At 43.6% G+C, this 12,470-nt stretch overlaps 1 protein-coding gene across 1 annotated transcript in view; it reads left to right on the forward strand.

The window, feature by feature from the left end:
• LOC147666700 (uncharacterized) overlaps positions 1–12,470 on the forward strand; it is a 173,230-nt gene that overhangs the window by 122,116 nt on the left and 38,644 nt on the right. Inside the window, exons 6-8 of the mRNA XM_086948956.1 lie at positions 1,004–1,084; positions 2,181–2,291; positions 6,376–6,411. Of these exons, the coding sequence (XP_086805082.1) occupies positions 1,004–1,084; positions 2,181–2,291; positions 6,376–6,411 (228 nt within the window). The remainder of the gene's footprint in view (positions 1–1,003; positions 1,085–2,180; positions 2,292–6,375; positions 6,412–12,470) is intronic.

A 12,470-nucleotide genomic window follows, 5' to 3' on the forward strand; every position in this document is an offset into this window, starting at 1 on the left:
ACTTTTATTATATCCTTTACATTATATTGCACCACTGCTCACCAAGCTAAAAATAAAAAAAAGACCTTATTAATCACATAGGTGAAACCTTTATTAAAATCCAGATTTTCTGCCCACCAGACTGTGAAGAATTTCAATTTTCCATTTGCACAGGCAGCCTTACAAGACACTTTTTATTGCATAATTCTGTGCATAAGGCAGGGGGATTTTTAAATTATATTTGTCTGGTGCGTGCCCGTTCATTGTTTTTGCGCTTTAGATATGTGACCCTTACAATTGCTGCTTTACTGCAACTTGCAATTCTGTTAAGCCCGCGCATGCGCGATGCTTTTCTTTCTCCTATTCCCCTGGACAAAACAGAGGAACATTTGTTTTTCTGCCCAAACTTTGCTAAACTCAGAAGCAGGTGGATTGTTCCCTTATGCCGGTACGGGGCCCGACAAATCGAATACAAGCCCTTAGGATGTGCAAAGCGATTCTACGATTGTATCGAAATTCCTTTAAGCGGCATAGTCTATTAGGCAAAAAATGTTTGGTCAATCTTAGAGAAATGTTATGTCGGGAGATTGTTTGTAAAGGTATTTAGCCAATGTTACTCTTTTAAATTTACTATTGTCTATTTATTCAAATCATGGTGATTTACTTCTTAAGTTCAACTGTTCTGTTTTATATGATTTTTTTATTTTTATTTGTTTGACACATTTTGACTTAGAAATTGTCGCAAAATACAATAGTCAGTTATTGTGTGCACCTTGCGTTGTACTCTGTTTGGATCTCCACATTGGAAAGTTTCTTAAATATGATAGTAATATAAAGTGAAATGTGCACCGGTCACTTACGTCATCCTCAAACAACCTGCCCGAATCGTGTTGTGTGGAGACTTATGAAGTACAAAGAAATAGAAAAGGAAAAATTAAACAAAAACTCAAGTTGATCTAAAAGCGGTTGTTGTTTTGTTTCTAGCAAGTGCCCATTTTGATATAATGTGTTTCCTTCTTTGTAGTGAAAATTGCTCTGAAACTCTGCCATTGGATTATCGTTTTCGTCAGTAGTTTGTGTTTTTTGATGCCAGAATTTCGGCGAGGTAAGTTCACACTTATCTATTTTTCAATAAATGTATTTTTCTTATACTTAGAATTCTGACCTTTGGCCCATGAAGCCTGCTGTGATTGGTCGGCGCTGCTGTATACTTGAGACCGGGATGCATTCGGGCATTGGTATCTTTTATTACACAATATGGCGTGTTTCAGGCACAGATGTGTACTGCACGTTACAAGACAGTATGTAATAAGGGTATGATCTCTTGTTGCAATGTTCAAAACGAAATGGGTGCATACCCTCAACAAGCATTGGTAAAGCCATGAGGTCTGGCGCTGGCTGCTAGACTTTTGCCCATTGATGTCAATTCACCAAAATGCCAGGGGTGTGGTGGAAGCAACAACATCCAAACGTTCAGCTGCTGATGACCTCGCAGGAAGTAATATCATATTACACACATGCGTGCAATACTCATCACAGGGTGATTTGCGCACATTATAAATTAAATTCACGTAACATAGCATAACATAAGATGATTGCATGTTGTAGGTGGCCCGCCAGTTTTATCTTGGCCCCACCTGGGTGCCCCATAAAATTCCCTTAATGTACACCCACTATCTTAGTAAAGGGGATACCAGCTCTTGATCTGCACGCCATGTCTGAGCTCTTTCTCACGGTTTCAGACCAGAGCTCAGTTTTCTGCCGCCTGCCTTGGTAGCACTCAACCAGCTGTAGGGAGTGTTTCCGACAGCACTTGCTTTACTTTTTGTTTTCTTCTGTTGACATTTTAGACCTCTGCTACCTCATGTGGTGGACGGGCGGTTTTCCAAAAACCACCACATTGTATGTGAGGATGCTGGCATGTTGGCCGTTGCCACCATCCGCTTAACCTCTGTGGTTAGTGCGCGTGCCCGACTACAGGTCTATGACCTACTCAGTCCTCGGCTTGTCCTCTGGTCCCAAAGCTGCCTCGACTTTGAGTTACATGCAGCTTCCCTGGTGACGGCCACACTATAGTTGTTAGTGGGGGATGGTTACACTGTATATGAGCCAAACCCTGTGCTTCTAAGTTATGTATTGTGTACTGGTTAACCTAGTTTAACAAGATCCGCCTTTGTTTAACTCTGTACTTTCTTTTACAGACTGGAAGAGCATTGATTTGACTCCTGTTGGCACTGTGTTGGCCCTAAGTCTGCCTGTCGAAATTGTGGTGTTCATCATAAAAAAAAGAATGCCCTTCTTCAAGAAGAAAGGTAGGATTTTTATTTTAGGTGTTTGTTTATTATGTTCCCATATTCCGAGGGACCTTGCAGCAAGCCAGGCTGACCACGGGCCACAGGAGATTTTGGTTTTCAGATTAAAAACTGTACGGCTTCTAAATGTTTTGGAAGCCATGATTTTCAGATGAGTGTAGATTAAAGAATAAGAGCATGGACAATAGCAAGATCAATGTACGTACTACAAAAAACTACGACAAGTTTGTATAACCTTTCATAAAATTGCTATGAAGTCTGCTCAGAGGAATTCTGGGCCCTGTATGATATTGACCAATCCCAACTTGCTCTTAGACCTTCATGGTGCCTCTCCGTGGCCCCACTGATCAACTCTCTTGTGCCAGCACATCTACGGTCCTACATAGAATCTGTCCCCCATCCACACTCTCAGCGTATCGTCACTCACCCCCAAACACTCAGCCCATTGTCCGTTATCTCTTCGCCCTGTTCATTCTCACGCCCTGTTCACTCGAGCCTTGTTCCACTTCCACCCTGCATCTCTTCTAACCTACCATATCCACTCCCTTGCCATCCTCTCTTCCTCCATTTTTTAATCCACCCACTCAATTTGTGACTTCAACACAAAAATTAGAAATCAGCAGTTTTCCACGAAGAAAGAAAAACACAAGGCTGTAATAAATAAATTGTCATTATAATTCTGAACTTTATGTGCGTTCTACTTATCCCTCATTTTTTGGTCTCTCATTTTCCTGAAACTACTGGACCAGCGATGATCGTTTAAAAAAAAATGTTTTTAAAAGATTTAAAAATATACCAAAAAAACATTTTTACAGTACAATAGAACAGTTTTATAGTTAAATATACTAAAAATATCCCACAAAATTATATATCGGTCTATGAAATATATAGAAAGAACAAAAGGGGGAAAAATACAGAATAAATATTTATCAGGATAATAATAATAATCCACATTTGTAAATCACGAACAATCACCCGGAAGGGTCTCTAGGTGCTGGGGGCCGTTAGGAAGATTAAGCAAGCTTTTGCCCAGAGTCACATGGTGCTGGGCTAATCTGCCGCCGGCTCCGGGATCGATCCGTGATCCCCAGATTCCAGCGTCAGTTGCCCTGGCCACGGTGCCATACCTCTCCCACTCATAATAATAATCAAATAAAGGTAGCGCAAAAATGTAGAATTAAAGCACAAATAAGTGATTGAAAACATATGATTACAATGAAATAATGTACCTATTGAAATAAAAGTGAAAAGGCTAAGGATGTTGTGAAACAAAATCTCTTCAGTAAGTGGATGATGCAAACTAACCAGTGAGTCGGAGGAATCCAAAAATGTTGTTACCGGTGACCAAAGAAGTTCCATACTGCTAGGGAAATTGGGGTGACATAGTTTCTATCCAATCTACGATTGTAACAAATGCCATACCACCATGCTTGATAGGAGATATTTATAGCATTTTTTGCAATTCTTAGTGATTTGTTGAAACATAACAGCAGTTAATATATCTAAAATATTTACATTAAAATCACAATTATTCCAGATGTCTGCAAGGCTACCTAAAAAGAGATGTGATACAGAAAAAGAGATGCGTATAAAAAATAAGATTAATTTATGACCAGACTTGAAGCACGAATTGGTATGTGTGTGAGCACGCAAAGAGCATATGTTTTAAAGTGGAGTTGAAGAGGTGACGTGACCAATGAGTTGATGAAATGCTAGTATTACATTTATGCAGAGCATTCGGTGTAATCGCTAATCGATTACAGATGAAAAGACAATGTTTGAGTAGCGTTAGCAGCACAAGGTTTTGCAGATTTTTAGCCATATTTTATTCTATAAAGAAATTGAAAAATATGTTTGTAAGTCTGCTTCCCAGAGTAACTCCAGTGGTGTCTTTTGTCTGGGTTCAGGTAAGGAAATAAGCTGAGAACACATATTAGAGGCAGAAGGAGATGATGGTATCAAAGCATGTAAAGGGGAAGGATTTGATATTGAGGAGAAAGTAGTGCATAGCAAGAATGGGCTTCGGAGATTGCTAAGCTTAATGGTTATTATTTGAATTTATATGAATTAGGAAAATTAAACAACAATTGGGCCTGTGGGAAATCAATGTGGGAAGGATTAAGTATTAATTGATGAACCCATAACAAACCTTTCTTCCGCCAAGATTTCCAAAAGATGGGCTTATTATTAATTTTGATATGTACATTGTGCCAGATAGAAGATTGAAGAAACTGATCTAGGGTAGAGAGATTTGAAATTAAACCCGGCTTTAGCAGTTTATAAGTATTTTGGGGATGGGAATAAACCAGGAATGAAAGCCTATGTGTAAAAGGAAAACCTCTGAAAAAAAAATGGTTGGATGAACGTTTTTTTGTTGGATTCCATAGAAATGTTGAGGTCAGAACAGATGTCGGAGTGCCTAGTGGGTGTCTGGAATATGAAAGTAGATTATCCACCATAGGTATTTTTATTGAAGGTAAGTAACTTTTTCTTTGAGGTTATACCCCATTTCCTAAGGGAAAAATAATAATGATGCAGTATTACCAGACCTAGAAATTACTGCACCCATTGGCATTGAGATAACTGGGTGCAGGAGTTCTGACTGCCTTGATTTCCAGAGGCACTTCTAATAAATATGAACTTGTTCCATGCCACTTGGCCAACTGCCAGCCTCCACGATCTACTTTGGCCAGAAGCATGTTAGTTAGCGTGGAGGACCGGGCCATCTACGAGCCTCCACAATCTACCATGGTCAGCCGGAGGTTAGGGAGCGTGGACGACTGGACCATCTACGAGCCTCCACAATCTACCATGGTCAGCAAGAGGTTAGGGAGCGTGGACGACTGGACCATCTTCGAGCCTCCACAATCTACCATGGTCAGCAGGAGGTTAGGGAGCGTGGACGACTGGACCATCTACGAGCCTCCACAATCTACCATGGTCAGCAGGAGGTTAGGGAGCGTGGACGACTGGACCATCTACGAGCCTCCACAATCTACCATGGTCAGCAAGAGGTTAGGGAGCGTGGACGACTGGACCATCTTCGAGCCTCCACAATCTACCATGGTCAGTAGGAGGTTAGGGAGCGTGGACGACTGGACCATCTACGAGCCTCCACAATCTACCATGGTCAGCAGGAGGTTAGGGAGCGTGGACGACTGGACCATCTTTGAGCCTCCACAATCTACCATGGTCAGTAGGAGGTTAGGGAGCGTTGACGACTGGACCATCTTCGAGCCTCCACAATCTAAAATGGTCAGCAGGAGGTTAGGGAGCGTGGACGACTGGACCATCTACGAGCCTCCACAATCTACCATGGTCAGCAGGAGGTTAGGGAGCGTGGACGACTGGACCATCTACGAGCCTCCACAATCTACCATGGTCAGCAGGAGGTTAGGGAGCGTTGACGACTGGACCATCTTCGAGCCTCCACAATCTACCATGGTCAGCAGGAGGTTAGGGAGCGTGGACGACTGGACCATCTACGAGCCTCCACAATCTACCATGGTCAGCAGGAGGTTAGGGAGCGTGGACGACTGGACCATCTTCGAGCCTCCACAATCTACCATGGACAGCAGGAGGTTAGGGAGCGTGGACGACTGGACCATCTTCGAGCCTCCACAATCTACCATGGTCAGCAGGAGGTTAGGGAGCGTGGACGACTGGACCATCTTCGAGCCTCCACAATCTAAAATGGTCAGCAGGAGGTTAGGGAGCATAGACAAATGCAGTCTTTATGCTCTGCCGAGGCTGACAGCGTGTTGGGGCGCTCGGAGGACCACAGCTGCTCATACATGCATCTTCACTTTAACTGGGTCTGGGGCAGCGGACAGACATAGCTACCATGGTCCTCCGTGTTCTGCAGCTCAAGCTTCTTTTATTTTTTCATGATGTATTTCACTTGGTTTTGGAAAAGAGGTTGAAGCACTGTTATTATTTGTTATGAGCTGTGCTGTAAAGGTATACTTCATCCTGGTGAGGCTTTACATTACTCACACTAAGGAGTAGGTGAAATACTTATGAGCCATTGCACATGCAAGCACTTCAGTAACTTATAATTGTTCTATTTTGTTTCATCTTCTAGTGAGACGACATAAGAAACTGAGATATGTTTGCAGTGGTGAGTATGTAAGAGACACAATTCTGCACGATTCACTTCTTACTTTGTATATGTTGTATTTTTTGCATTTCATTTTTGTCTACCTTGCCTGAAAATTATGATTTGTTCTTACTTAAAGCACATGCATGCACTTCTGAGAACAATACATGCCATAGTACATTAGGTGTTGGGTTCGCTGTGGCTGGGATTCAATTACTGGGATCTTCAGAAATATCAAAATGCTTGTACGTACAATGGGATGCTATAACTCTAACATCATGTGTCTGTTGAATTAGAGTTGTATTATCAATTCTATTTTGATAACTGCCAATTTCGCCTCGGAAAAAGAAGAATATGGGGACTAGTAGTAAAACTTTAGACATTGCATCCAAAAGACTTCTCCACTTCACTAGGTTGTGTTGTCCAGAGCAAATCACCTTTCTCCATATGCCAAAGATTTCAGGTAACTAGAAGTGACGCCATGTACTGTTTTGAGCTATAATGGAAATCAATATATTCGCTTAAACTTGTATTCTATCTCATTGAGTGACCACTTTGGACTGAACTAGGAAAGATCCGCAAAAATCAAATTGCTGATTTAAATTGGGCCTGTATTACAAGCAGCTTGTACCTTTAGAGCTCCAATCCTTGCAGTAACATGGATGGCTTGTAAGATTTCCAAGTAATAATTTAGCCACAGGGGCATGGTTTCCTGATTTTCTAAGAGATGTCTTATCCTTCTAGATATGGAGGATAAGAAGTCAAGCCTGGCGCCATCGTTGATAGCCTGGTTAGCAGAACGTGGAAAGTGGGCTCAAGCTGAAGACCGCGTGACCCGATGTGGTGGTGAAAAGGAAATGCCCAATACAAACTGCGACACTTTCCCGTTAGCGCTGGCCCCCGAGTGAGACAGGAAACCCCATAGAGACTGATAATGTGGCTGTGAATGCAGAAATATATATATGTTTTAAAGTTTCAACACAACTCGTTAACCACATTCCTTACAAAGTCATGGGCACAATGGATCCCTTTCGTCTGCTCGCTCCATGCAGTTGGGGAATTGACTCCAGCAGTGCGGGTCTTTAGGAATCTTTAAGAATGCTTTATGGAAAGCATATATAATTACTGGCACTAGACTCATTTTCAACTCTTTTTGGTAGGGAAGCCACAACCATATCTATCGGAGGCCGTCAATAGATGGACGTGCAGAGATAGCGTGTACATGCGTCTGCTAGATTTACCATTGGGCGGTTTTAACCGGGCATGGGCCGAACCGGGAAAGTAAAGGGCATGCAGGTGATGCAATTTAAAAAAAAAAATGTAAGACCTTTCTTTTTTATTTTTACATGACATTAACCCGTTCTGTGCTTCCTGGTGCTGCGCACGACCGTTGGCCAACGCAGCCCCTCCCACACCGCAGCAGAATGTTCACCGCGGTAAATGGGTTAAAACATCAACATCACAGCGTATAACAAAATGTAAGCCCCATTATTGTTATTGTTAGTTTAGATTTATAGCGCGCCCAATCACCTGCAGGTCTCTAAGCGCTTGGAAATCGATGTCATTACAATAACTTGGCTCACTCCTCAGAGAGACGCAGCTACAGGACTACATTGAGATCAAGGCTCTTCCAAACAGCAGGGTTTTCAGTGATTTCCTGAACCATAGGAGATTCACCTCCCTGCGTAGCCCCTCAGGCAGCTTGTTCCATAATTGGGGGGCCAGAACAGAGAAGGCTCTCCCTCCCTTAGTCACTAATTTGTAACGGGGGCAGACCAATAACTGAGAGTCCGATGATCTGAGTGTTCTCTTCGGGTTGTACACTTCCAGGCGAGCTTTGATGTAGGCCGGCGCATGGCCGTAGATCACCTTGTGCGCTATACAGAGGCTCTTAAACTCAACCCTCTCTTTAACAGGGAGCCAATGAAGGTTTTGGAGAAGAGGGGAGGCCTTTGTTCGTCTGGGCAATCCGAAGGTTAGCCATGCGGCGTCATTCATTACGACCTGGAGTCTGTTTGTCAATATTTTTGGGAGGCCAAGATACAGGGCATTCCCATAATCGATCCGTGAAATGACAGTTGCTGCTACAATTGAGCGCATCATAGAATGAGAAAGGAAGGGAGCTAGCTTTCTCAATTGTCTGATGATGTTCGTGCAGGTTCCAACAACAGCGGAAATTTGACTGCACATTGACAGGTCACAATCTAATTTAATCCCCAGGCTCTTTACGTTGGCACTAGGCTTTCGGGCTAATCCAAGCTCTGCAGGCCAATACAGATCACTCCACGGTGAGGTGGTAGATGGAATTACCAATACCTCGGTCTTATCCGGGTTGATCTTAAGTAGGTTTTTCGTCATCCACCCTACGGTGTACCTCAAGATGTTTTGAGCTTGGGTTTGTGCTGTCCCTGTGTTATCGATACTCAGCACTAGCTGAGTATCGTCAGCATAGTTGTAGACTCTGCAGCCCAACTCGGCCAGGGATGCAATCAAAGGCTGCAGGTAAAGATTGAACAGAAGTGGGGACAATGCGGAGCCCTGTGGTACCCCGCACTCTAAGAACCCCACCTCAGATATCGAATCCCCCAGTTGTATCCTCTGTGTCCTTCCTGAAAGGAAGGATTGCAGCCACTTGAGGGCCAAGCCTTTGATCCCAAAGGCCTCCAGTCTTCCCAGGAGAAGGTCATGGCTGACGGTATCGAACGCCGCTGACAGGTCTAATAAAATCAGGGCGCTCGGTTTTTTGCCGTCAGCCATGCCTCTCAGTTCGTCTAACACCGAGAGCATTACTAGCTCGGTGCTATGGTGTGCTCGAAACCCTGCCTGTCGCTCATGCAGTAAGCCCTGGGATTCGAGGTACAGTGACAGGGACTTCAGCACGTGTTGCTCTAGGACCTTTGCAAGGAAAGGCAACTGGGAAATCGGCCTATAGTTCTTCAGGACAGCCGGATCTGCGCCTGGCTTCTTCAGCAAGGGTCTAACTCACGCCTCCTTGAGGTCACCAGGTAAGTACCCTGTTTCTAGGGACCTATTAAGGAGAGAGATGATCCGAGCTTCCAATAGCGGGCGTGCCACACGGAAGATACTCGGGGGACATGGGCCCGCTGGGGAACCAGATTTAGTTTTCCCCATTAGCTGCTCTAGGCTCAGCTCATCCAACTCAGGGAACTGTACTATAGAGCAGTGAGCAGGATTATGGACCTCAGAATGTATAGTATCACAGTTCACCATACTATTCTTAATATCCAGGATGATGGTCTTTACCTTTTCTAAAAAATACCCCTGGAAGGTGTTACAGTTTATGGGAGACTCAGAATTCTCCTGTTTTTTACTCAGCTCCGACAGGATTTGGAACGTCTCCTTCTGGGTATTCCTGGCCTTCTGTAGGCGAGACTCATAGTACTCCGCCTTGGCTTGTGAAATACGTTTTTTTATACAGATGTAGTGAGTCTTTATATTGGTTCCTTGCTGTGTCCTGCTTAGTTTTCCTCCAGATTCTCTCCCGAGCTCGGAGCTTTCTTTTTTGTTCCCTTAGTGATGGAGTAAACCATGGAGCCTCTTTACCAGGTCCTTTAATTGGCTGAGTTTTTTCCGGCGCTATGTGATCAATAGCTATGTTCAGGCTCTGGGTTAGGGCCGCGTATTCTACATCCAGGCTTCTATCTGAATTCGTCAAACAAGCCATTTTCGGAAGCACCGAGGTCAGGGTTTTTAAATCGACCTCGACCCATTTGCGGGTCCTTCTAGTACCTCGGGGTAGGTGCTTTAAATGGTCTTTAATGTTTACCTCACAGGTCACCAGGTAATGGTCAGTCCAGATACAAGGAACCACATCCTTGAGAAGGACATTTGGGTCTGTGGACCATACTAAGTCAAGAGTATGACCCTTGATGTGTGTGGGTACTTCCACAAGTTGGCTAAAACTCAAAGCGGACATGGTAGTGTCCAGTTGGCGTGTTGGTAAGTCCCATTGGGGGCTATCCCAATGCAAGTTAAAATCTCCTAATATCACAATTTTTTTGTACCTTGTACATAGATCTGATATAATGGGGGCAAATAAATCATTAAAAAGTGGAGATGAGTTAAGGATGGAATAGTAATGCTTGGGTCCACACATCTCTCGAGATCCACAGAAGTGTTAGTTTACCTCACAATACCATACAGGACTATCATTTAAGCTATTTCGCCTTGGGTTTGTGCATGCAAGAGCCAGATTTCCAGTCACTCACTCTCCCCATGATCCTGCCCCACCATATCACTACCAGGTGATGCAATGTAAAGTGTGAATCTTGGTTTCAGCTCCTTTCTGTTGTCCCACACTCTGTCATCAGGAGGTCCTCATTGAAACCAATCTACTTGACTACATCAAGGAAGCCAGAGTTCAACTTAGATTCTGAACCACCGAGCCCCGCCCATTATTACCTTTACCCAAAAACTGATAACGGACAACTGTACGCAGAAATCCTGAAATGTGATAAGGGTGCTGTAAGGGGTCCTTAGTCTAACTGTGGCAATGGATGCTGGAGAGGGGTAATCAGCAGCACAACACAATACTTAATATTTCAACATTTAACAGTGTAAAATACCTGGGACCACTTTTTCTTTGGTTGGGGGGGCTAAATCTTGCACCCGCCTCTCTTCTGTCGTTACACTTTCACACTAGCTTTTAAGCGAATCAGCGTTTTGCTTTGTACGAAGCACTTCTGGCTATATAACTGGAGGGGAGGGGCGGGCCGGGTGGCGACCCGGGAAATAATTTTTCTCTATAATCCCATTGTTCATAGTTACAATATCGAGGATATATCTCTGAGTGAAACAACGTTCTGCACTATATGACACACTTTTCCTTCACTGCTTATCCCCCCCATACTCAGGGGTGCATAGGGAGGGTCTACCTTGAGTGAAATAGGCTGGCATCGCTACAAGCAAAGAAGCCTCAGGAAGCGCAATGAGAGTGAGCCATCTAAAAGGTAGGGCACTGTCAGTGCGCCCCCTGATGGCATCCCTCTGGAGGGGGGAAAGGAGGACCCTGTCAGAACCCTCATCCCCGATTGTCCACAATAGCGCACTACGAGTCAGGAAAAAGAAGCAGAAAGCTAAAAGGAGCTTCCTGGCCTGCATTAACTCGTTCGCGGCACTCTAAGATGGCCGGTGTTAGCAGTCTAGTGTTTTGCCTCTTCGCCACCGCAGCTCAGATGAGGCGCACTCTGTCAACGAGCTACGCACTTCAGCGAGGAATTTGGCCAGAGCGGTAGCGTTAATCTTGTGAGCAGAATCCTGACGTGCCTAAGATAATATTTTTGGAAAATGTTGCCAATTCCATATTCCCCAGGCGGTTCGCCGCAACAGACGTGAGTTCCATGTAGAAAGCATCGAAGCTGAGGAGAAAGGTGAGAACTCCACTCCGACTCAGCCGTTGCTGAAGAGAGAGCCGATAACTGTAGTCTTGTTCTGAGCACCTGAGAAAGAAAACGAAGAAGAATTGAGATACGTGAAATTTACTAAGACATTATATTTGACTAGAGGCAATGTAAATATGAATTTATCTAAAGAATAGAACTTACCTGAAGGACACTTTTAAAAAGGACCTTAAAACTTACTTGTTCCCCAGAGTAATGTAGCTTATGTAACAGATGTATGGATAGGTCTCAGCGCCAGGATACCCTTTGGGTGACAGCCGCGCTCAATAAGCAATAAATACATACATACATACACGAGTGATAGCGCCAGTCCTAACAAAAGAAGAGAGATATTGGTTAGTTACAGAGAGCAACAGAAAGGACATCAATGTAATGTGATGGGAATTTCTAAACTTTTGAACTTACCTGAAGGTCACTTGTGATAACGCCAGACCTAATTAAAGAAGAGAGACACAACATAGTTAGAGAGCGACGGAAAGAACGTATCTATGAAAAGCAAATCCTAGTATATATATATAAAACGATTCCAGTCAATAGAACAATAGTAAGTACCTTAATAAATATACATTAGTGGTTCTAGGCTAAGAATAATATAAACACTAACCATCTTTGTTTAATTGAACAGGAATAGGCCAAGAAGAGTGAGAGAAGGCGTAGGAT

This window comes from Lissotriton vulgaris, unplaced genomic scaffold (genome assembly GCF_964263255.1).
Source record: "Lissotriton vulgaris unplaced genomic scaffold, aLisVul1.2 SCAFFOLD_784, whole genome shotgun sequence".
NCBI classification, from domain to species: Eukaryota; Metazoa; Chordata; class Amphibia; order Caudata; family Salamandridae; genus Lissotriton; species Lissotriton vulgaris.